The following is a 27,765-nucleotide window of genomic DNA, read 5'->3' on the forward strand; positions in this document are numbered from 1 at the left end:
GGTCATAATTACAAATTACCAATGCTTTATCGTAATCTATTGGTTAAAAATGATTTTAAAGGTAATGCGAAACAAAAAGCATCGATTTTCATCAAAAAGAAATCGTCCGGAAAGACCGGTGTTTAGATTAGTCCGTGGTCCCGAGCCAGCGTTAGTTCTAAATTATGCGCTACGGCCAACGGGCCAATGCTACCTTGAAATAATTTCGTGTCTATGAAAAAGTGTCATTAATTAACGCAAATAGAATAATGTCATGTATAAAAGTTGTCACGACGTACAGTACATACAAAATACGTACTGTACGTACGTAACCCAACCAAAGATCTGTTTATTTTTAAATCAGTCCGGATAAAATTGAATCATCTTTAACTTAATAAATTACAATTTTCAAACATTAATTATAAGTCGGCTATAAGCAAAAAGTCACCGCCGGCAACCGTAAAGGTCTTTTAAAATCAATTGGTAATTTTAAATAACTTCCGAACAATTCGAGTTAAAAAATCTTTTTAAATTACTAGAAATTTCCCCGTTAATTTACTAATATAATTTTTTTTTTAAATTAAATTTTTAAAATGTGAAAGGAGACAATTATGATTTAAGGGAAAATTCTTAATAATTACTTAATACGATATCAGTTATTTACGATAATTGCGCGATTTATTAGTTTATCATATCTGGAACGAAAGGTCGCCACTTTTGCCAATAACGCTTCGATATAATTACTCTTTCGCCACTCAGTTTCCGAGCGTCCGGTGGCTTACGGTTAGGCCGTCCGTCAATAATATAAAATTAAAAGCGCTTAGAATTTTAATTCGTAAATTAATATTTTAAATATGAAATTTGTAAACGTTGAAAGAGAGAAGTTGGGCAGGAAGTTTTGACGCCATCCATTTTGGTTTTCTACCTTTCGCCCGTCGTGGAAGACGGAGGTTACGACCAGGGCGTACTCCGGTTGACGAAATGACCATAACCCACGGATAACTGCCGTTTATTTTTCAATAGTATTTATAATGGACACGGCCGTCGACGGTGAATGAAACTGATAGTCTTCCGGCCCCACGGTTGCCCCCTGGAGTTTTCTCCACGTCGGTAACGCCTAAATAGGGGCGGGTTTCGCCCTGGAGATGGCCCGTCCATGGCCTGGTGGCCACCCACCGGTTTCCGGAAGGGGAATAAATGCCCACGGCCGTTTTTATAAATTGGATATCGAAATCTTTACCCTTTGACTGGTTGGCAGTTCGATTCCGACTGGTTATTGGCATCACCCATTGTAAGTCGGAAACGAATTTTTTCCGTCTAATTACGAAACGGTGGAAAAGCGGAACCGCCCGCGTAATTCGGGACTTTCGGTCACTTAATTTTTAAATAGTTAATAATTCATTAAGACGTTAATCGTGAATTTATTTAAATACTGTATTTACAGATTTTAATTTCACGTTCCATTCTTTATTTTACAAAGGAATGAAATATATTGTAATAAAAACGGAAAAAAATAATAGAAAAACTGACTCGTAGAACTGATTTTTATCCGTTTACACTTAATTAAATTATTATTGTTGTTATTATTCTGATTTTTAGTATTTGTATAAGCGAAACTTTCGACGTTGATAAATTTTATAATTTTCCTATCCTTTTATTTTAACTTTTACGCGAATTTAGTATAAGATCTGATATTTCTCACACGACATAGGCCTATTGGTTGATTGAAAGTCGTAAATAACGGTTTACTTTGCTGGAAACATCCATCTTATCTCGAAAGATCTAAAAACTATTTATTTATACTATTTATCGCTTCGCATTATCTATAAAATTTTCCAACCGGCTACTCCCGGTACGCCCCTGCACTGCCGCCCGGGCGGCACCCTCTACTTGTTTATGAAATTATTTTAGCGTCTATGGGTATATTAACGATTTCTGACGTAATACACCGCACAAAATCATTAATAAATTATACGTAGCCGATAGAAATAAGTTTACGACTTGATTTTTAATCTATCGTTTCCTGGCGCTGGTCGTATGCCCTACGCGCTAGATACGTGTTTGTTTGACAATTTATACATCTACTTTCTTATAAATTATTAAAACGGTTTAGCATATAAAAAAAACATTAAATTTTATAAATTACTTTAATCTGAAAACGAAAGTGTATATTATGGAAAATTCCTTGTAAATATAAATAAAGTGTTTCATTTTGTAGTTAAGAAATTCATGATAAAATTTTCTTTGTAAAAATATGAATATTTACCATTGTTCGTTTATAAAATTTGAATAAAAATTTTGATAAATTATTAATTTTTCGATTTCGATCAATTGGACGAAGCTAATTATTTCAAACGTAAAGAATAAAAATATTATATTTATAATTTAAAAATTCATTTTATTAAATCTTATATCGACCGAAGATAACGGGAGCGATTATATAAATAAGTAGATTATTCGCATGTACTGTGCATGTGATTCCGTAGACGTACAGTACTTTGTCACCAAATTTTGTATTTTCATTAATTTATTTTTAATTAATTTATTAAATTAAAATTTAAATTTATTAATTATATAAAGTTCACTTTTAATTTAATAAATTATAAAGTTAATAATTTAATATATATATCATAGAATATAGAATATAATGATGTAGAATTTTAACGCCAGATTTTTTCGTATTTCTCGACGTTTCCCATCGCAGGAGCCCAATATATATACAGGAAATCCTCGTTAGTTCGAAATAGGGCGTGCACGGTTTAGATCTCGTCACTGGAGGTGCTAGTGTCAACTCGATGTATACTTACCTTCCGGTAGTGCGTAAAACAGTAGAAACTGAACGGAAATTTTAATCTGCTTGTGAAAACCCGGATTTAAACAATGTAACAGTTTTTGAATTAAGAAAAAAATTAAAAGAGGGCAAGACATGCGCGTCGTATGTCGGCAGAAAGAGAGGGGATCGATAGAACTTCCCTCTTTCCGCCTTGTAGAGTTATAATAAATAATAAAGCATAGGCTCACTTATCGGATTGAGATTTATACTGTTTAACGATAAAAAATACGAAATTGTTAAGCTTGAATTTTGCTTTTATTGTATAAAACGTTGATTAATAACTCGATGAATGGTGACCCAGGCATAAGTTAGAGGGTTTCCGATACATATGTATATATAATATTAACATTTTTTACAGTAGGATATAATTTGTAATATAATGTATCAATGCGATATTTTCAAGCTATTTCATCAAAATTAAATTTTTAATAAATTTTTAAAAATTGCAACTGTATCCCCGAGAGGACTCATCGACGTGTATTGTGATGACCCTCCCAGTCCCGAGCTTCTCGAAGACGAGATATTTCTACGGCAGAACTGACAGCAAAAACTCAGACAATGTTGTAAATGTATTGGCGAAGTTTGTATTGTATATTGATATCGACGAAGTTGTAAATACAGTATATTGGCTACATTGCATCCCAGGAGAAGGCAATTAGATATGTTGTAGGCAATCGACGGTTTTCTTGAAGACGTGAAAACTTCATTTTATAATATACATAACCTGCTGTTTCTTATTCCACTAGACTCCCTCTGGTAATTGTCTGACGATGCACCTGGCAAGACAAGAACAAAGGCAGAACTTTTAGAAAACTACACAAGCTTAAAGTATTACTAATACTTTTACAGTTTTTGACTTTTGTTTTTGATATTGCTCTTGTCGTCCTATACCTGAATGTAAGCAACGCGTAGCATAATTATTAAATAATACAGTATATAATTATAAAAAAAAGAATTATTAAGAATTGCAATAAAAATTTATTTAAAAAAGTGCAGATTTTGTATGCCAGTCATGCAAAAGCAAGATGACTATTTAGTCAAGCATCGCACTGCTTCACCAGGTTGTGAATATACTCCGTTGGTAAAACTCCTGTTTGTGCTGCTTGAAGAAGTCCGAAACTGCCTGCTGCTTATACATACCCTACCTCTGAGGAGCACTAACAAGTAAGTATTGCACATCATATAGCGTTATCAAATAAATGTAACACTTCAGAAAACGTATAAATTAAATAGCGTCCTGTAGACTTGTCCATACTAGTAACTTCGTAATCATTTTCACCGAAATACGCCTGATATTGATCCGATTTACTTGACCTTTTTTCCTTATTAGGTCATTCAGAAATTTGTGAATTTCAAAACTAGACATTGTTTATTATTGGCATCACATTGAGGCACACAACAATTAAACCGGCATTTCAATAATATCTAAATAAGTAAAAAACCAATTTTAAACAACGTAAACACAGTATAACAAACGGACAGATGAAACGGGAAGCAACGTATCCATATGCTCGATATCAGCGCCAAGTATTGATTTTGAAAAGTGCAATGGACGAAATAATCGCGACCTCAAATTATCGAATTTCAAATTATCCGACATTTCCATATTTATGTACAATACGCCAAATGCCACGTAACTGATATAATTTATAAAGTGAAGGAATTCGGCTACATATACAGAACGCTATTTTCGTTAATTAATAATTAATAATAATGTAAATAAACTGCGGGTAAACAGTACGTGTCCAGTGAGAACCTCGAGGATTGCCAGATAAGTTTTATAAAAAGTTAAGCAGAGTTCCTCGAAATGTAGCTCGAATTATTTTTAAAGTTGCTCAAAATATAGCAACTCGTAGCCTAATCTTGCCATCCCAAAACCCAGCCGTATTTTACGAGATAAGAGAAAAGAGTTTACTCCACGAGTAAGGTGACATCCGAAAATGGGTTACTATAAAACCAAATCCATATTGATCAGATTAGAGTTGTCTCTTACAGCAGTGATTCTCAAAGTGGGGGTCGTGAAAAATATTTGGGGGGTCGCAGAAAAATGATGACAGATCAATTTTTTCCAAATATTTTATAAATTTACCATGGATTCACGTTTAAAAATAGTAGAAATTAAAAATGTATAAAATAATTTTTACTTAAATAAATTGCACATATAAATAATAAAAATAATATGAATATTTTAATACGAGACTGAATATAACATTCAAAAATTTGTGCGCTATTCGGGAATCTCCCGAGCTTCCACTCCCCGCCTGAACTATGATAGAACAACGTTCGGAACCGAGTTTAGTAAGCAAACATTGAATTCTTTTTGACTTAGTGTGAAAACAGAGTATCCACTACGCGCTGAATTAGCAATGGCGGTTCTCTTACTATTTGCAACCACTTATTTATGCGAAATGGTATTTTCGGTAATGACCAACATCAAAACAAAGCAGCGTTCTCGTCTTAGCAACATAGAAATCGCTATGAGATCTGCACTGACTGATATTAAACCCAGGTTTAATTTATTGTGCCAAAATAAGCAGCCTCACCCATCACATTAAATTTAAAATATGTTTAACTTAACTAATTCAGTTTACTAATGTCGAAACATGTACATAGAATATTTTGTTCAAATATGTACCAAAGATAAGTTAATTAATCCCCTCTCCGGGATGTTTTTCTACACATACGCATTTTTCAGGGGTCCTTTGAAATTTTTAAGTGCAAAATGGGGATCGCGGACCAAAAAGTTTGAGAAACACTGTCTTACAGTACAAAGGCACTTCGATCTACACGAACGATTTAATACACCCATTTCACAGTTCGGACAAAATTTTCACTTGAAATTTCGAAGTAAACGTATTTCGACTTGACCGAATTCCTTAACAAGTAGTCCACCAGTGGCCAAGCGGTTCCGTCCCCCGAACCCTAAAAGTTCGCTCGTGGGCTCGCGCCTGGCTAGAACGGGCTAGCCACGTTGAGTTTTCCGGGTTTTCTCCATGTCTGTAACGCCTGAATAGGAGGAGCCAGTTACACTTAAAAAAATCCTCTCGGAAGGCATTCTCCCTAGGTATATCGCCCAAGTGTTGCCTTGCCGTAACTTAATAAAACAAACAAATAAACCTTAACACGTAATTCTCTACATCTCCAGTAGGGACAAAAGTACGGTCATAAACTAACGGGATTTAGAACTATCCGAGTTCGAATTAACAAAGATTTCCTGTATATATAACCCTTACGAAAGTCTATGTGTGTCGGCGTCTATTAATATTTTGCGTCATATTTCAGGATTGGATGGACTAATAATTTTGAAACTTAGCGGAGTTATTTCTATATATGGGGCACTGATGATACTAAATTTTGATGGTTAAAGGCCGAGGGGTGGGGAGTTTATAGCCTGACGTGCCATTTCCGGAGTGGGGTCGAACTTAATAAAAATTTTACCCGTTATAAGTATTTACATTAATAGCCGGCTCAAAGTTAAATCTTTGTCTTTTATAATAATATTATAAATATTACTTTTTTTAAAATAAAATCTCGTAACGGATGCCATCACGCGCAATTTTAACTTTACGCTAACGTGTCTCAGTGTTTTTAAATTTAAATATTTTTCTAAATAGAAAAATTTACCCTAATTCAACAAAATTATTCCTCTTAAGCTTTCGTTATTACTTAACTTTTATATACTATTATAATTGAAAATTATCGGACTTCCTTTTCGGTCCCCGTAATCCTTCTGTTCGAGTGCCGGGCAAATAGAATATTTAAAAAATTTTTTTATTTAATCAAATAATTTAAATAACAACGAGCTTCAAATCCACATTGATTTTCGAAGACTGTTTCGGTAGAAAATTAAAACTTTTAATTTAAAATATAGTTACTTAATACGGTGTTTATCGATTGCCGAATTATTCAAATTTTATCCACGAGATGGCAAAGTCATCGCGCGTAATTATCGAAATCGAAATCTGGCGTCGAAGCAGTTATACTTAACTTAATTGGATTATCACACAAAACAATAATTTATAGCCAGGTTTAAGTACAAACTCCAATTTACCGTAGGTAATCCTATCGGATCCGGCGAAGAACGTCATATTAGGAAGCGAAATTTGCCATTACGTCACTAAATTTAAACTAGAATTATCACTTTTACATAACTTAAACATTTATTAATATACTAAATTATGTTATAATCGTTATTTATTAATCAATTAATGAAATAAAAGCGCTGTTTTAATAAGAGCAAAAATATTTCGATTGACGTCACCAGTGCGAGGAGGCGTCTACGAGATCCAGCGCCGTCACGTGACGGCTTGTGGCATTTTTTTTTATTTTGAATGTTTGATGGTTTAGTACACTTACGGATGTTACGAGTATGTGAAACTAATTTGAACTATTCGTGACTAATGTGCAATAACTCGAATTCTACGCATTGGATATTAAAAAATGGCGCGTTTATATATAATATTAATGTCACGGCGTTGGGTTATTTTCATGTTTCAACTTTAGGCTTAAAGCATGAATGACGATCACAGTTTGAATCTCAGCGACGACGAGGACGAGTTTGATGTTACTAATAACCAGCCAGAGTTACACGGCACGCTCTTGAAATGGACAAATTACATCCACGGATGGCAAGACAGATACATTGTGCTGAAAGAAGGAACATTATCTTACTATAAATCCCAGAACGATACCGGTTACGGATGCAGAGGTGCTATCAGTATATACAAGGCTGCTATCAAGGTAACAGCTAACCATTCGTTTATATATCAAACTCTATTTACTGTTCAAATGTACACGTTTTGGCCGTATTCCAGGGTTATTTCCACCTGTTTTCCTCATTTACGTGTGCCGCTGTTTACGGCTTTAACGAAGCAATATCTAGATATGTCGCCATATTTAAAGTTTTCCGAAACGTGTTTACGCGCCTTAATGCATAACACTCGGCTGTTTGCTTTATAAATCGCTAGCTTGAGCCTTTACAAAGCTAGATAAATACCAGTTTGGTTAACCATAGGTATTTATCTGTAAAATTCTACATTAAACGATAATAAACAAGTCTAAATAACGTAGGCAATTAAAACTCCTGTTTTTGTTTTGCCATTAAGGCTTGCCGAAAACAGGTTTTATATATATTACTGCATAATTCTTTGAGAGCTGTTAATAATAGTAACAATAAATAAATATATACATACATACTAGACCTTTAATGAATCTGGATATTCATCATGTTTTATTAGAACTCTAGAGCTAGCTATTCTGCAAATTTTAGGGACTTCTGGAAAATAATATACATTTTAATGTATAATAATGATTTGCTTGAAAAATACCTAATTAGATCTTGTAGAAAACTGTATAAGTATTAGTATTGTTAAAGTCAGATATTTATGTATAAAACTCTACTTTAAATGAGGTGTGCTTTTACTTTCTCCTTAAAATATAGATCTTGCTTCATTTGGTGCTGAATTAGGTTTTGTTTTCAAATGTTACTATTTTTTAGTTTGGAAATTTTTTATGTGCGACATTTTTCCACCACCAGTCGCTCGCTTGATGAATTCTTTAAAAGTTTTCGTGTCGGTAACATTTACCATGTATAGTTGATAATAATTAACGTTTGCTTTCTTCTTGTTTCTTGCCCCGTGTTAATTGTGTGTGCAATGTTTATTAACAGAGGATACCCCATTTTGAGTAGTCAAAGTATTAAGTTGAAAAATTATTTTATTTGTAATAAGCATCAGATTTATTATATATATGAATTTTATGTTGGCACTTATTGCCGACTGTTGTTTGAATTCGATTGATATATTTAGCTATTCTGTGTTAATCTGTTTATAGAAGGTAAATATGTAATTGGTTTCATAAGTGTAATATAAATCAGAAACCGCACACCGGGTTGTATAACAAAAATTCTACCTACTTGAACCTGTAACTAGTGCGTATGAAGTTTATTCTTCCAAAACAAATGTTTTCCTAACCCCTTCTGGGTTCTTCAGGTAAAACTAGCTGAATTGAAATTGGAATAAGAACCCAGAAGGGGTTAGGAAAACATTTGTTTTGAAAGAATAAACTTCATATGCACCAGTTACAGGTTCAAGTAGATAGAATTTATATTTCATAAGTGTAACTTTGAAGATCTGATACTGTTTAAGAATGACTGTTTTATTTACAGTTCTATATCAAATGACCGTGCATTGATATTTACCATGGTTTTGGGTAAAACTCTCAGTTTGTCCTGGACGTGTTGGACCCTGTTCCTCGCTTCCCAGCCGGACCTTGGCTGGCTCTGTTAAATGGGTCCTTTCTTGGTGCTGGCCAGGTGGAGAGTTTCAAAAAAAATTAATCTGTTGCTTTCTTATTAAAATAATTTTAAAAATAAACGGTTAGGGCTTGATACTCAATCGTTGTTTAATTATTGTCGGTTTTAAGACCCCGATAAAGTAATTTTTGCATTTTGTTTTAAAATTTAAGTTTTTCAAAAATCTGCCACTGTTTGTTAAAGCTAAATATTTATCTGTATAATTCTATATTTAAAAACACACATGATTTAAACAGTGTAAAATTTATAATTTAAAGCATGTATTTTCCTTATCTAAACATATATATTTAGCTGTAACAGTTGTGATTTGGTATTGAACTATTTGTTTAGAAACATTTTATACATTTTTGGTGTGTATAATTTTTTAAGGAGCTAATTCTTCTGAATTTTCTGAAAGATTTACAGATATTGATGGCAATGTTAACCTTTCAACTGTTGGATAGTCAGGTATGGTGCTACCCCAAGGTAGTGGAGAATAAACGGAAATTTTTAAAGTATTTTTTGACATGTTTTTTCTCATTACCGTTTCGGAAAAAGATTTTGTAAACAGTTATGTCTAGTAAAGAAGTGTCTTTTTTTTTATTGTTACATAATTCATTTTTTATGTGAACTTTTTTTCACAGTAGTTTTTGGCAATACCCCCAAAAGAATTTAAAGTATATATACATCCCTCACCACTGCCACACGATCGTCCTCGATGTATATATACATCCCTCACTGCTGAGTGGTTAAGCCATAGTCAATAGGATTAATGTGTAGAATCGTACTTTTCTCCATAAAATTTAATTTATTGTCTGTATAGTTTCGTTGAACTATTGTGCACTAACTGGTAGTTAACTTTAATCAATATATTGGATGATCATACTGCTAATCTGTTGATGGGAGGCAACTACTGTTTATAGTAATAGTTCATACATTATCTAGTACTTGCTAATTTAGTTCTTTATAAAACAAGAGAGTTGCTTCAAGAGTAATAATTTTAAAATATTTATTATTTTATATTTAAACAGTTTTTAACCTCTTCAGACATTCTTATTTTACTTTCTGTAAAATTTAAACCAGAACATAATTTGCATATTACATATAATATACAAACTAGAACATAACTCTAAACTGTAACATATTGATTATTTTTTAATCAATTTTAAACTTGCATTACTTATTACAGAGTAAATAATGCAAGTTTACAAGATTTAGAAGAGACTAAAAGATTTATAAAGAATAGGAGATACAATAATAGGTAATAGTAGCATTTTTTAGATGTTTTAACATCTAAAAGTGGCATATCTTGTTTTATAGATTTTTTCCTCAAAATAAACCTCTGATTCTTAATCTTGGGCCTGTGGTACACATTGAGAGCCTATGCTGTAACCTATGGCGTGGAGAGCCTTTTTAGAAATATATATCAGGTGACACTGTATGAACTCATAGTGTGTGCATTCAGATAACACTTGTCCTTGGCTATGATTATTTTTTATTATTTTTTAAAATATGTTTTATACATGTATCTTTATATTTTCATTTATTTGTAACTTCAAAGATCCAACCATTGACATTTGAAATAGTTATTCTAGAATGTTTTAAAAATTCTTGTTCTATTCAAATGCAACCAACATTCAATTTGTGGTTTTTTTTCCAAGACAGATCAGTAAAATACTGGTGTGTATCAGTCAAAAAGGGTTTAGTAGTGTATAGAGGCTAGATGGACACTCATTTTATTTTATATTAATAGTAAATTTTAATATATATAAGAATTTACATTATCTATTTATAACTCACACAGAACTCTCAGTATTTACTTCAGCATTTGATTTACTAATCATGCAAAAGTTTTTGCCCCATCTAGGGGCCTTTGTTGCATAGTGTGTCTATTTCTGACAATACAAAATAAATTAAAAGTAAAAGTGTTCTATGGGAACATTCCATCAGCAGAGTGATGTAAATATAAAAAGAATATAATTGGAAACTTTAAAAAGTGACATACAGAATGATGTCATTGGCAGAAAAAGTGTTAATAATTTGGTAATCTGTCACCCGATTTTAACAAAACTTGTTTTATTTTGTTTCTGTTCTCATTTGAGGTATAGGAGTCTAAAAAACGTGGAAGTATTTTGCAGCATTCTTTCTGTATCAAAGTCAGACTTTTAACAGTATATAGATTTTTATTTTGGTGGTTTTAGGCCTTTTTTTTGCTCAGTGCACACTAAGTATATAGATTTAATGAAGATAAAAGATTTAACTAGAAATTGAAGTTAAAATACACATTGAAAGTTTTTAATGATGAATTTAATTTGCAATGTCAAATTTTATTGTTTAAGTGGCCTTGTATATTTAAAAATTAGAAGAAAATAATCAAATTTAAATTCATGAATAGCAATGACTGTAATAACATTTGTCTATCAAAAAGTACTTGTTTTATTATTTTAATTATAAAACAAAATATATCCTAATTTTGTAGGATAAATTTAAATAATATGTATTTATAGATTTGTGGTGTATAATCCTTTGGATGTAATATTAATGAATTATACACCATGAATTTGTCAATAGGATAAATTTAAATAGTCTGTTTATTGTCATCCTCAGTTTGAATTATGTAATGAAAATTTATGATTTGTTCATTATGTTTTTGGCATTATTCTTTAGGTTAAAATCATACCAAACTTGTGATATTCATTTTGGTATACATAGAAATATTTTCAGAAGAAATTTGTTTTTAGAAGTGTGTAGATAAACAATTCTAATATCTCTCACATGCTTTTTACCAGTTTACAATACCAACAGCAGCACAGATAATTTCAGTTATTTGAATTTAGAAATAAATAACAAATTCTTATTAATGCTAGATTGCATTAATAAGAATGCCCCAATTTAAAATTGCCTAAAGGTTTTATACCTAGTGAGGCAATTGCCATAATTAATAATTTACAATTGACAGATTAATAAAATTATTCTGTAGCATTTAAATGGGACTACCTTACAAACTTTTGAAAGTTTGGTTGTCATAGTTGTTGCTCTAGTATTGAAAAAGACGTAACAGGTCAATAAGCTTATCCTGTTTAAAGCAAATCAAGTTTTTTTACACTTTTTTCAACATTTATGATTTCTCTTATGATAAATTCTAACCTTATTCTTAAGTTTTCTTAAGTTTTATTCTTAATGAATTAAATATATAAATAAATACTGATGTAAGCTATAAAAAATGTCATTTAAATCATTAATTATGTCAGAACAGAACTATAAATTCATCACTAACCTACTGATTAATTGTTAAATAAAAATTTATTAATTGTATCTTTTATACAGTAAATTTGTATGGAAATGTTAAATCAATACAAAATGTTAATACAATACCATATAATAATCTAAAATAAGCTAAGAGAAAGTAAAAAATTTTTCTTTGTTGGTGAGTTTTTACATAAGTTAAATAGTTTTACTATGAGTAATAGGTTCAGGAAATGTGTAATGGTCACTCATGTCTTATGAATTTAAGTCAACAGTGACAGGTGGCTAAGTTATGGAAGTTTATACTAAAGTAGATGCATTTAGAGTTCTCTTAAATCCACAAATACAAGTGGCTGACATGTACAGATGACTAACTAGGCAGTACTGCTGTGATGTATTTTGCTGATTATGAATCATAGCTGTAAAGTGATACATCTGTTGTTTATATCATTAAATGTCCTCTCTTAAGTTTTAATGCAATAGCTACTTATCCTACTTTTTATCAATATTTTTAACAATTTTTGATTTAGAGAATTTTTTGTATAAAACTATTATTTATAGAGGGATCTATTATTTTATAGAATTTGAAAATTGTGTTTAAAGTTACAAATTATGTATTAAATACTATTTTTTCTCAATTTTTCTATCGATATAAATGTATTTAGAAATGTGTATGACATAGATGAAGCTAAAAAACAAGAAAATGAGATTATTTGCAACTTTCATGAAGATACTAAATGAAAGTAATTATTTTAGTCTTGTTCTTTTGACTATTTCATTTATCAACTTGCATTATCTAGATGAAATGATATTAGTATTGCTTCACTAAATATGAAGTAATGTTGTATGTCAGATCTGGAAACAAAGCAAAAAACATACACTATTAAAGTGTTTCTTACTTGTGCTCTAATTTTAATGCAGACACATAAATATATAACTTTTTTCTTTATGTAAATCTTAGGCTATTTTGATAGCTATTGGCATTTAAAACTGTCAAAGTAGAATGCACTTATTATTCAATTTTGTATAGTGTGTCTTATGAAGGTTGTCTTAATTATTCTTTTATGTTAGATAGATCTTAATATTCAAAGATCTTCATGTCTTATTTATATATTAAGTTGCCAAACTTTTATTTATATATTAGAATCATTTATGATACTTCTGATTATAAATTACAATGTTTAATCTCATTTTATATGTGTACATTATATAAAAATGTATATAGTGAAGTGTTGGTATAACAAAATTGAGGAGACAATTGAAATATTCTCGTTACATTCAAATACAGTCAAAAATGCAAGAATAAAAGAAATTCATTGATAATTAGCAGATAAATCTGGCATTGCCTGGACAAAAAATAAGTACAAACATTAAGATTACTAGATTATTTTGCACTTTTAACCCTTCTATTATACTATACTATTTGATTTACATAACTACAAAAGATTGCAGTATTTTACAGGTAAGAGTTTATCACACCAAGTGACCAATCTAACACATTTCAAAAATTCTTTAAATTGTGTACAATAGAAGAAGAAAATTTTAAAAATGTGTTAGATTGGGCACTCGGTGTGATAAACCCTTACATAAAATAATGTTTGCAGTTATGTAAATCAAATACTATGGTATAATAAACATAAAATGAAAACCATATAAACAGTTTGGTTATTTTAGCTTACTATTGTCACATTTATCGCGATAATCAAATGGTAGGAAATGGCACAATTTCATTGGTCAAGTAGACACCAATTCAAAGTACGATAACATTAAAATATTTAAGCTATCGTATTTTTTCTAATATTAGCAATATCAAACTGATGCATTCACAGCCGAATATCAAATGGTGATCTGCCAAACAATCAAATTTTGCGAAAAATGGACCAAATATTTAAACTTTGCACCCTTGAAAACCACTTAAATCATATTTTGTGCAGGTCGTATTTTGGATTTTCCAATTCCAATGTCACCATACTGCTGGTCCGATAGAAATTCGGGACTGTTGCTGAAGGGGGTGAAAGTAATTTGACCAAAAGTAGTCATTGACCTCCTCCTGGAAGAGAAGATAGTCAATGACTACTAATTAATACGGTTGTACTATTGATATTTGAAAAGTGATCTGTGTTTAGACAGGTTATGATCGCTCGTATTTGATCCAAGTTGCTAACCTTAACGTCGAAAGACTTGATATAAGACTTGTTTAAATGAAAACATATTGTAAAAACATGAGAATAATTGCTTTAATGTGATCCTGTAAATAAAAACTGATGAAACCAGGTTTAAAAAGTAAAACTCAGCAAAAACATCTAGATCAGTGATCTCCAAACTTTTTGATTGCGTATCTGTAAGACAAAAATAATTATAACTTGTACCCCTTATAATATAATAAAATTTGCCAAATTTCCACTATAAATACATAATTCCTGCTAAATTTCCCATTACTCACAATTTGAATTTTTTCCGTGTGCAAGTGATCGTGAGCTTACTTCTTTGACTGTAATGACTGTAAGATCAGAAAGACTGCAGATAGAACACACATACGGTATTTTAAAGGAAAACCTGGCATACTCCAAGTATCACTTTGTGTACCCCACTATGGAGACCACTGATCTAGATAACGGAAACTTTTGAAAGTTGTGGCATAAGCATACTGGAAGCAGATTTGACAGTAAGACTTAACATGTGAATAAAATGAAATGCACATTACACAGACTACAGCTATTGGAAATTTTGTGAAGCAATGTGACATTGCTCCACTGATGATAAATAAGAAAAATAAACATTGACACAGAAAAAGACTTTCTGCTCTACTTTATGACTTAAAATTGTTGCATGTACAGGTACTGCACATTAATTTTGCTGAACATTAGAACATCTTAAGCAGTATCATTGAAAGAAGTTTGGAGCAGTGGGTTTGAGTTACCAAGGGGAGATGAAATCAGAGAGGGTGGGATGTCCAAGTTTCCTGGTAGTTAGCATGTCCTGGTAAATATTGTGTTTATAGAAAAATTATTAGAATTAGTTTGGTTCATTTGGTTATAGTGATGCGACGTGCGAGTAATCTGCTAAGAAGGACGAATCTCGGAAAGATTTTAATGTAAAGCTGGCCCAATTTAAGTGTTATTAACATGAAGAAAACCCAGAAAACTCTACCTGGCCAGTGTGCAAACCCATGACCGACTACCAGTGTTCTGTGGTTTTAACCACTCTGTTACTGGAGGGTACTTATTGGGCTGCAATTTGAAAAAATTGTACACCTATAAATTCCGATCATCATTTATTTGTCTCTGTTCTTTCTTAATTTTGATAACAGAGTTAGGTAGATGAAAGTTGAGACTAGATTAACTATATATGAACTTCCAGTTTGCACCATAAGTCATGTTATTTCAATTCAAAAATTTTTCTCTGAATGGAGTTAGATACATAACCAGCACAACTCTATTGCTAAAAGAAAAAGTACAATGTATGGGGCAAAACACAACTACACACCACACAGGCAAGTGCTATGTGCTATCTGTTGCAGTAATGGCATAATGGCACATCTATTTCGTGCTATATCATTGTCGCAGTAATTCAGTGAATATAATATATATTTTTAAAAATTATATCCTTTTTGTAAGAATTATATTTAGTTAATTATTTTGTTAAAAATTTTTTTTCCAATAGATGGCACTACAATAATCAAATGTTGACAGAAATTAATCGATATATGGAAATCCAATTGACAATTTGGATGTACAACATTATCTAAGTTAGAAGTATTTCAATGTAACTGCTGAGTTTCTTAGCAATTGATCGAATAGCCTAGGTGTGCATAGCAAACAAACAAAAATTTTCATTTATATACATAAATAAAAAAAAATTAACATTTTGAAGTAAGAAAGTTTTAAAAAATGCAATTTATCTATTAGTATTTATATGGAACCAAATTTCACATTTTCAGAATGAAACTTATATTAAATATAGAATAAAAATTAATCTGTAATAAAAAATTATCAAAAAAAATATCATGAGCAAACAACTAAAATAACAATATAGTAATAAACCAATAAACTAATCTTTGCTAAATCCAGCTACAAATTTATTGACTATAACAGTGATTCTCAAAGTGGGGGTGCGACCCCAAGGGGGTCGTGAAAAAATATTTGGGGGGTCTCTGAAAAAATAATGCCAGATCAATTTTTTCCAAATATTTTATAAATTGACTATGGATTCATGTTTAGAAATAATAGATATCAAAAATATATAAAATAATTTTTACTTAAATAAATTGCTCATATAAATAATAAAAACAGTATAAATATTTAAATACGAGCCTAAATATAATATTCATAAATTTGTGCGCTATTGGGGAATCCCCGAGTGCCACTCTCTGCCTAAACTATGATAGAACAATGTTGTCATTTGGAACGGTGTTCGCTAGCAGCGTTGCGTCTGTAGGTAAGTCTAGTGAGAAAAACAGTAGAGCGTCGTTATCCGGAAACCGATCAACCGAAAGCGTTTCAGTCGGCAAATTCAAATTTCCGCTAGTGCTGTGGCGCTGCAATATTTGGCTATGTCTTGGGATACTCCGATATTATTTTAGTTGATATGTGTTTTTAGCAGGCAACACTGGGAGGGTCCTTAAGGACACGCCAGTATTTGAATGAGACTTTTTCCCATCGTGAGTGGTAAGTTTTGCTTGTTTTTCTGAGGTCTGTATTGTGCTGAATTGGAACGTTTCGAGACTAGATTATCTTCCAAAATATAATTTTTTTTGTTGTTATATTTTTCAAAATATTTATTTTGTTTGTGAAAAATAAAGAAATAATTTTTAAAAAAATTTCGTTAATCTTAACATTGACAAAAATTCAACGCAAAGCGACACGCAACGGAGAGGAATTTCACCATGGGATAGATTAATTAAACAAAAGAAATTAACTCCTCCTGAATTTAAATTGACCCACTACCTCCGGGATGTTTTTCTACACATACTCATTCTTCGGGGTCCTTTGAAATTTTTAAATGCAAAAGGGGGTCGCGGACCAAAAAGTTTGAGAAACACTGGACTATAATAATGTTTTCAATCAGATTTCACTAATCATCTTCAGTTACAAGCTTTTCAAATTCTTAATTACAAATTCAAAATAATGAAGTTGGGAATACAAAAATTTTTAAGAATTAATAATTAAAATTTAATAATTAATAAACTTCAAAAATTAAACCTTGTAAAATGAATTAAATTAAAAAATATCAAACATATTGAAATTTGTAAGATATAGTTAATAAAATGCCCAAAATTACATTTCATAAATTGCCCGCCGGGCATTTGAAATGTTTTTTACATCCCGATGATTGATGCAGTGTAACTTTTTGTGTGCTTTATATATTTCTAATCTTTATAGAAATCCTATGTGTAAGTTAAGCCTTATGAATTTGGTTTGATTTCAATGAACATGCACATCATTACGAATTTCAATATGTTTGATATTTTTTAATTTAATTCATTTTAGAAGGTTTAATTTTTGGAGTTTATTAATTATTAAATTTTAATTATTAATCCTTAAAAAATTTTTGTTAATGCGATGTTATTTTGAATTTGTAATTAAGAATGTGAAAAGCTTGTAACTGAAGATCAGTGAAGTCTGATTGAAAACATTATTATAGTCAAACCTGTCTATAATGGTACTCCAAGGAACAGAACAACTCTTCTGTAATTATAGGTATCCCTTGATTAATGAAATTAATAAATTTCTTGATATGAAAATTGTATTAATCAAATACAATGGTGCCTTGGTATTCAACCTAACAATCACCACTCGCTACAACAGATTTTCAGTTAAAAACAAATATTTTTATTTTAACTTTAATTTTTTCATTTATCCGTAAAAAAGTTCTTTAAGATAAAAATGAGTAACCAATTTAAAAATAAAATAGAACCTTACAGCAGCCTACCTTTGTTACACAAAATTATACTCAATTCAGTTCATTTTATTCATAAGTGAAAAAAGAAACATTGCATGCAGAACACAATCATCAGCATGTTTTACAACCATTTCAAGTGAATGAAGGGTTTCAACAATATGTCTGTGACACACTAAGATTTGTTGCAAATTCATGAGTTGTTATTCGTCAATTTTTAACAATTTCTTCCTGCAATTTCTCTTCAACAGCTTTTGGAAGCACATAAATTTTGTATCCTTTAATTCAAAATTTCCCAAATGAAACTTTTAAAACCATATTTGACATGTTCAGACTTTAGAAGCATCTTCCCCATGCACAGTATGAGTATGTTTTGTGCAAAAAGTAGTGAATTTACTGTTTAACAGTTTGTAAAGTTTTAGTTTTGTTATAAAATATTAAAAATTGGGAATTTTTATTAAAGTGCTGGAAATGTTTTTGTATTAAAACATTGCATTGGATATGCAGATGATTTAAATAAAAGCAAAAATAAATTCCAAAAATGATGTATTTTTTGATTTTTATTGTTTTTATTGATTTTATTATCAATTTATTCGCAGTTTGTTTTATTGATTTTACAGTGGAACCTTGCTTAATGAGTATCTCTCATAATGAGTAATTTGCATAACAAGCAAAACAAATTGTAAAAAATGACTCACTTAATAAACGGTGTTTCACATAATGCGTGATGAGGAGAGGGGAAGTCCCAGATTGTGCGCATGCTACATCTGTCTGTGTTCAGCACTCGTTCTGCTAGCATCTTAGTGTTGCTTGTGATCACACATTTTTCCAAACTTTTGACTTTTATCAATATATATTTTTAGATAAATATGAATTGATTTAGTTTGAGATAATTTCTGCAATTTTTGTTTTGGTATTTCTTACTAGATATAAGAAAAGAACTGTAAATAGCATAGTTTAAAATTGTATGTAGCTTTCATTTGTTACTCAGAGATCTAAAATTAAATAACTATTTTATGTATAATTTATATTCTATATTATTGTACTGTTCCTCACTATAACTGAAAGACATTGGTACAGTAGATATTAACTCTCACAAACCTTTAAACAGCAGCAAAAAAATTTTTTGCTGCTATTTAAAAGTTATGTCAGAGCTCTGTATAATTCCATAAAAGATACTTTATCAAATTCTAGAATCAAACAGGCTTAAATGAACAACGTTAGCCATTCATATTAAATACTTTTACTCTTTGTTTATGCAAAAGTATAACTTTAAGATAGTTTATACAATTCTTTTTGTTATGCCACAAATAACAAGCTGGAATACAAAATGTGATAAGATTTAATGTAAGTTCTCTCATTTAATAAAAACTTTATCAGCTCTAATTCTGTGTACTTTATCTAAACTCGTTGCATTTTAAAGTATTAAGAATTTGATATAATATTTAAACTATTTTTTTGAAGTTTAATAACTTTCATGCATGCACAAATCTATATAATTATATAAAAATCAATTCTTGTTGGTTTGTCCTTTATACAAATCTTTATTTTTAAACCAATCTGGACCAAAGTTTGTATGAGTGTTACTTAGACCCTAGAATTGACACTAAGCTATATACTACCCTAAAATATTGGAGTATTAATAATTTTCTCATACAACTTACTGCCTTTACAAGTAGAACCATCTGTTGGCAAAAATATAAATAAATGCTGATTGTTGTTTGTTTATTGATGATAATTTGTTGGTTTGCCTGCTGACTAGCTTAATGCCTGCCTAAAGGCATTGTCACTATGGAATCATGTTAAAAAGTTGTCCCTTTCAATGAATATGAGGATGTATCTATCGGGACAGAGCTGCAGTGAATTTTGCTAAACAACTTTTTCGTCTCAATGATGACAAATTCACTGAAGATCCAGATACTAATTTGATAACACTACATAAACCACAAATGAATATACAAGAGAACAATATTGGCATTTAAAAATAAATATGTTGCCAAACTAAATTTGCATATCCAAGCACAAATTCTAGGAACTCGCATAACATAAATCCATTGATTCTGTTTTCGAGGCAAATCAGGCAGTAATGTAGCTGGTGGAGTTTTTAAACTCCTTGGAACCAGCTGGACTCCATTTCATAACTTAGAGCTAAATGATGGAGCACCAGTAAGACTTTTGGGAAATTTGGAGTCACCAGAGTTATGCAATGGGATATGAATGATCTTTTATCTTTGTTCATAAGCCCAAGCAATTTTTTTTTTTTTAGCAGTTGCATTATTATAATACTCAGATCAATAAATGCATATTTTAGTTAATAAGATCGTTGTTTTTATCACCCTCTTTCAATTCCATATTCCCTCAAAAACTTGAGAGCAAGAGAAATACATTTCATTGGCATTAATCAGTTACAGAAATTGTAAGATGAAATTTTTTCAATTTAATTTTCATTTTTTTTTATTTTGTTAGCTTCACATTTATAAATTAAGAAATGTAGAAGCTACCTGACTAACAGTGAAGATGTACATCCTTGTCTTTTTTTAGAGAATTCCTCATTTAAACTTTATTTTGGTTCTGTAACTTTTAGTCAAATTTAAGATTAATAGTTTGTCTGGTCATTTGTTTTGTAAGTTACTCAATTTTTCCTTTTGATGTTGTAGTACCTAGAAGTTTACATTTTTATATTCAGAATTTGAATTAGCCATTTTATGGATATTTAATAAAATACCCTCTAAGGAAAGTTTTAAGATGTGATTAGTGAAGTTGCTTCAAAGAAACATACAATCAGTAGTAGTAGTAGTAGTAGTAGTAGTAGTAGTGGTGATAGTCAAGAAATGAAAACTTTTTTCTCTTGACATTGGAGAATATGGTGAATGAGAACAGAAATGTTATTACAAGCTGTGAAAATTTATGTAACTGTTATAGATAGGATGTCATACATTGAAAAGCCTAGCAGTTTTATATAATGTAAAACCTGCATAAACTGGAATCACATGGTACCAAATATTTTTTCCAGGTTTTTTTTTACAGTATAGAAAATTGCCCCTTTCTGAAGAATATTTCCCATTTAGGCAAGTTTCCATTTTATTCAGGTTTCCTTTTAGACAGGTTTTACTATATTACCTTATAGAAAGTCTGTAATATAGGTCAAAAACATAAACTAAAATTTACATTTTTAATCATGTTGTAAAATAATGAGGTCATGTAATTATTTAAAAGAATAAAAAGAGTGAAGTTTATATTAAAAATTCATTATAAAAAGGATTAAAAAGTTTTATAAAAAAATTGGATGTAAGTAATTGTGATATTTAATCTTACATTATAATATGAAATTCGATATCACATTTCAGGTTTAAATTGAAATTTAAGATAATATTAATTCAAAAACTGTAAGTGATTCCATTCGATTATTTACTTAAGATGATATTTGCTAAAATGTACAGATGACTGACTTAAATCTGTTGACAAATTCAGAGTTTATCAAAATTTAATGGTTTGTTCACAACAAAAGATCAGTAGATGAATATTTTATTCAGTATTAGAAAGATTTGAATTTGTAATTATTAATGGCCATTAGGGTTTCTCGTTTCCTGGTCTTTTGCTTGTCCCAGGATTCCAGGATATTCCAGGACATTCCAGGACAAAATTAATTATTCTTAAGATATACAAACTATCATCAAATCAAATGATATTTTTGTTTTTTGAAGTAATTTAATACGTTCTTTAACTTCCAAAATCATATTAATAATGATGTGTAAGATATATATTAAAAATTACCTTTGAATTGCATAGAAATTTTCACAAATAGAAAAAATTTATTAAAGTTTGCTGGAAACTGCATACAACAACAAAAATGCTTTTGAATTGAGTTGAAAAAAAAAAAAAATGAACTTAAATCAAACTTCTAACTTATAAGGTAATTTTTGTTTTTTTAAATAAAATATAATACAAAATATTGTAAATTTTTATAAGATTTTAAAAAGCAAAGATGGTCAATACTCCGATCACTCAATCTAATTCTTATTTTAGTAATGAGAAGTCTTGCTACCGAGAATGTCTTTTCCGATTCAATTGATGTGATTGGAATCGTGTTTAATGCATTTAAGAGAAGACAAATATTGTGTGTTTTTCACCTGTGTCCTGAAAGATTTCTAGTTTGTTTTTGAGATTTTAGTATTTCTTTTGTTCTCTAGTATTCTTGATTTGTCTATCTTGACTGCTTTAATAGAAACATCATAACCCAATAATTTGGCAGTTCGTTTGTCTTTAATAATCAGGTTATGAAGAAAAACTTCATACTTGCAGACTTCGTACTCATTTCTATCCTTGCCCAATTTGCACAACTTGGCATTACGCAGTTATTGAAGCTACTGGGCATGGTTAAAAATTAAGACAGCATAAGCATAATTATTCCAGATATTACTGGTAAAGAATTTTGAGAGTCCTGCCATAAATAAGCTATGTATTGATTATTGACCATTTGTGATGTGCCATAACGAGCAAAAATTAAAGAACTAATAAGTAGGTTTAAAATTAATAAATACAAATGTATTTTGACAGTTTATGAGTTAATTATACTTTACACTTGCAAAATTTCCTCAACCTTAACATAAAATAAGAAAAAAGTGAATTTTTAAGAAATTTGCAGGATTTCCTGGGATAAGAAAAATTTCCCGGTTGAGAAAAACAACTGGGATCCTGGGATCCCATTTGAGAAACCCTAATGGCCATAATCATAAAAGCTTTCTGTTGTTTACTAGAAAATAAACATCATTTAGAATTGTAAAAACATAACTAATTTCTACATATTCTTAAACACAATTAAATTGTATAAAGTAATCAATAGTTTCTGGCTAAATTTAGTTGAGAAACTAACAAATCAGTTTTTATAAGTTTTTTTCAAGCTTCTTAGGCTCATCATCAGAGGCAAACAAATACATAAATTTCAAAAACTGTTTCTTGATTAAAGTTTGGATGTTTTTTTAGAACTTATGTATCTGCTGGGTTTTTTTGAGGCTAAGGTTTTTATTATCTGTAACAGAAGAGGAGTGGTTAAAAATTGAAAGAAATACCTTAATTACTTGTACATTTTTCCAAACTATCAAATTCATTTTATGACTGTATGTATGGGTTACATCTATAAATAATGTTCTAATGATCTATAAATAATTTTCCAGTTTGGTTAGAAAACACTGGTCTAATGCATCTTCTGCATTGGACCAGTGTTTTCTAATTACTTTTGATTGTTAAGTTCCAGACTTTTTCACATTCAGTATTTATTGATAATAATATTTATAATTTTATTTCAAAAAATGTTTCTGTGAACCTTAGAACAGAAAGACAAAGTGCTGTCTGACTGGTTAATTTGAAGAGGTAAGAATTTTAGTTAAATTGTTTCTCTGTCACTCTGTATTACATTACCCTATACCAGGGTGGCAAACTATGGCATGTCAGGAGAAATAATCTGGCATGTAATGTGTCATACTATTTTGGTTTATTACCTGTTTTTCAATTATCTTTTCAGCTTATCACCTGATCACTTGTTTTTCAATTTGCCTCTCCACATTTATTTTAATTGAAGCATATTTGTTTCATTTCTATAAATATCATTATTTGAAGTTTAAAACTTTGGCATGCATAAATATTTTTAAAGACAAATAAACTCAGGTTTGTAAAAATTGCAACACCATGAAGGAATCATGCAAATAAACTGAAACTTACAGGAAATGAAAAGAAGGGTATGACATGCAAATGATCAGACTATCAAAGTGATAGTGTATGCATGGGCTGAGAAGCACCCTCTGAATGGTCATGTTAGCCATATAAATAGTGGGCAGTAGTGGAAAGTTGGAAGTAGTGTATCGTTGTCTGCCACTGGTAAATGTTTCATGAAAACTCAATATGTCTCATTGACAACAAAGGGCACTATATGAGCAGGTTACAGAGTTTGAATGGAGACAAATGATCGGTCTGCATGAAGGTGGATTTTCTTATCGCAAAATTACAGCTCGTATGGTGTAATGCCATAACAGTTATGTGAGTGTGGAAGCAGTGGATTGAAGAGTACCAGATGAGTCACAAATCTGGCAGTGGACGATGAAATGTTATATCAGCATGAGCTGATAGACACCTCATCTGCATGACAATTGCATATTGTACAGCTTCATCTTGACAGTTGGCACAACAATGGAGCACTGCTACAGATATGCCATTGTCTGCGTTCACAGTTCACCAATGTCTGCAGCGCCATGGATTGCGTGCAAGCATTCCTTTGCATGGCATTCTCCTGACATACACCATTGATACCTGTGGCTACACAGCCACTGGTGTTGATGAGTTTTATTGGCACCTAATCATCTTTTCCAATGAATCCCGCTTCAATTTAGAGTGCAACGATGGCTGAGTAAGTGTTAGATGCTATAGAGGTGAACCCCATATTCCAAAGTGCATTATCCAGCATTGTACTGGGAAATCACAAGGCGTGATGGTCTGGGGTGCTATTAGATATCATGGGCGATCCTGGCTGCTCAGAATTATTGGTACTCTCAACAGCAACCGATACATCAAGGAAGTTGTGGGAGCATGAAGTCATATCCTTCCTTCAATGCATTCCTGGAGCTGTATTTCAACAGGACAGTACCTGTCCACATGTTGCCAGAAATATTAGACTTCTCACCATGACATATATTGCTTCTTCCTTGGCCTACTCATGTCTGGGATTTTGTGAGTCCGAAACTCACTAGTGATGCTTGTCCTGCAGCCAATACAGACGAACTTTGGGTTCGGATAGAAGCAATCTGAAATGCTATTCCTCAGGTAGACATTCAATACCTGTTTGATTCGATGTCACGACGTGTAGCTCTTACTGCATCGACATGTGGCGGCTTCACCAAGTACTGATTTTTGGCATGTAATAATGTTTGATTGCTCTATAAATTTAATCATTTCTTTGTATCACTACATGTTACATGTGGAATAAATTTCATTCCTTTCTGTTAATTCTGTCATGGTGTTGCAGTTTTTATAAACATGAGTGTATTGTAACTGTATGGCAAGCAGACTCAAAAAGTGTGCCATATAGCCATCCCTGCCCTATATGGTACAGTACTTCAATATGTTTTCCATGCTTTTCAATTCAGTTTATTTTTAAAAGCAACTTTATTTTGGAGTTTATTTGAATTTCTGGGTATAATCAAGAAAGTGATATGGTACTTCTCCCATAAAGATGGGAAAAGTACCATACTCTTTGAGATCAATGTAACATTTTCAAATGGAATGTTTTGAATGATTTTTAAATTGACAGAATTTGGAATTTCTGTGTTTAATTGACCCTGATTATCAGCCGAGAAGCTCAAAAGTATTTGGCTGAAACATTAACTGGTTTCCTTTGTTATTCTCTCCAATAAAACAGTTTTTAATGTAATGGATAGGGAAAGATTTTTATTACATTTGGTAGTATTTCACTATACTTTTTTGTACTTGTAATTTAGAAGGTAAAGAATTCAAAATATGCTCTTAAATAATTTTATCATCAAAATTAGCATTTTGTTAATTTACATACCTCCACGCCTGTTACTGGTGTGACTTCCAAAAACGATGTAAAAACAAAAAAATAGTTCATTACAAACGTTTTTGAACCCTAAAAGGTTCTTCTTCAGGTAAAGGCGAATTTCCGATAGAATACAAATCAAAACGGAACATGATTTAAAACTTGAACATTCTATCGGAAATTCGGCTTTACCTGAAGAAGAACCTTTTAGGGTTCACACTGGTAACAGGTTTGGAGGTATGTAAATTAACTTCACTCCAGTGTTGATTTAGTGGTGTTTTTAGCATTTTGTTATAGATTTAAGGAGAATCTATTGAGTTACAAAATGTTGTTTGGTTGGAATTTGTTAAATAGGTATCTAATAATTTATAAGGCTGAAATTTTATATATAGTGGTACCTCGTACTTCAAACACTTCAGGGTTGAACAATGCTTGAAAGTTCAAACTGCACGTGCAGTGAAAAATGTCCTTGAAGCATAAAATAAGCTTATGAACAAAGAATACAATCTGAAATTAGCAATAATGTGTTAAATTTCATAACTGTTATAATTAAATCACACATTTATATTAAGTAACCACAACTGTTAAAAATATGCAAAAGCTTTCTGTTCAACCCAATATAACCTTTACTTTCATGGCATCAGAAGTATGTGGAAGCAACGAAGCCTAAGAGGAAGGTTGGAATATCGACAATACGGATGATAAAATAATTTATTGCAAAGAATGAAAGCAGTACACAAGTGGCAGGTTTAAAATGCTGAAGTCAACAGTGTGCAACCAGTAAATGCAATTTTCATTTTATTATATGGTATTTACGTATTTTATTTATTGCTTTTGCATTTTAATTTATTATTTGGGCAATTAATTGAGTTATTTTTACTTAATTTGTGTATATTTGCTGTTTTAAGTTTATCAAAATGGGTATCATTCAGGCTCTGGGCATGGATTAATTGGCTTTCCATTACTTCTAATAAGAAAAATTTTTTTCAGAGTTCAAACGATCTCCTGGAATGAATTAAATTTGAAGTACAAGGTATCACTGTACTTCAGTAACTTTGTGTGTCTTTCAAATTATTTGCCATAAAATATGGTAATTTACATGGTAAGAGACAACTTTTGTCCAAAGAGAAGGTCACTTTGCTTACATATGTTTGTAATCCATACAGTAATGAATTCTCCAAAAGGCCTTCAGAATGGACATGGTCAACTTGGCTACAGAATTAGGAAACATTTGTGATGAAATCTGTTTCATAAATAATCACAATTTCCTTGTAGTTCAAAATAATATTTAATCTATGATGCATGAAAACTATTACATCTTATTAACAGCTTATATACTGTAGTAACTAATATTTGTTATTTTTGAAGATTCTTAATTTTTTTAAATTTTAAAAGTTTGTCTTTTCAAATTTTAATTTTGCACTTTTGTTTTTTTAATACCTGAAATTTAATTGGAAGAAATCCTATGTATAAGACAAAACTGTTATTATATATACTTTTTCTTATTCGAATATATTTACAAAACTTACAATTTTAAGAAATATAAAAATCTGTACATATATAATGTAAAATATCTGTTTATAAATTCTTTTTTAGTTAGTATTATTTCTTATACTTGGAAAAGATAATTTGTTATATTAATTACAAAGTGAACTGTTTATAGTTGTGAAATCTGGAAGTTAAACCCCTACATTTCTAAATTATTTCACTCCTGATATACAACTGCTTAATCAACAAAATTCCATAACCAAAAAAAATGTTGACCCTTGACTGGCAACTATCGTCCCCTATCTGTCAATAAGACATTATTCCCTCGCAGCCGGTAGATCAACTTGCACGATAATTTACAGTTAGCGTCCGAGCTCGTCGTTTGTTTTGAATCCCGGGAACACCTATGGCCCTAATTGCAATCCGTTGTTGATCACGTGACCGGTTTTCTTATCAAAAACCTATAAAAGGTGCTTCCTTCCC

At 30.8% G+C, this 27,765-nt stretch overlaps 1 protein-coding gene across 1 annotated transcript in view; it reads left to right on the plus strand.

The window, feature by feature from the left end:
* The first annotated feature begins 7,088 nt into the window (after positions 1–7,088).
* cert (ceramide transfer protein) overlaps positions 7,089–27,765 on the plus strand; it is a 41,517-nt gene continuing 20,840 nt past the window's right edge. The window contains exon 1 of the mRNA XM_067271387.1: positions 7,089–7,552. Within this exon, the coding sequence (XP_067127488.1) occupies positions 7,325–7,552 (228 nt within the window). The 5' untranslated portion in view covers positions 7,089–7,324. The remainder of the gene's footprint in view (positions 7,553–27,765) is intronic.

This window comes from Centruroides vittatus, unplaced genomic scaffold (assembly GCF_030686945.1).
Source record: "Centruroides vittatus isolate TY-2023 unplaced genomic scaffold, ASM3068694v2 contig_397, whole genome shotgun sequence".
Classification (NCBI taxonomy): Eukaryota; Metazoa; Arthropoda; class Arachnida; order Scorpiones; family Buthidae; genus Centruroides; species Centruroides vittatus.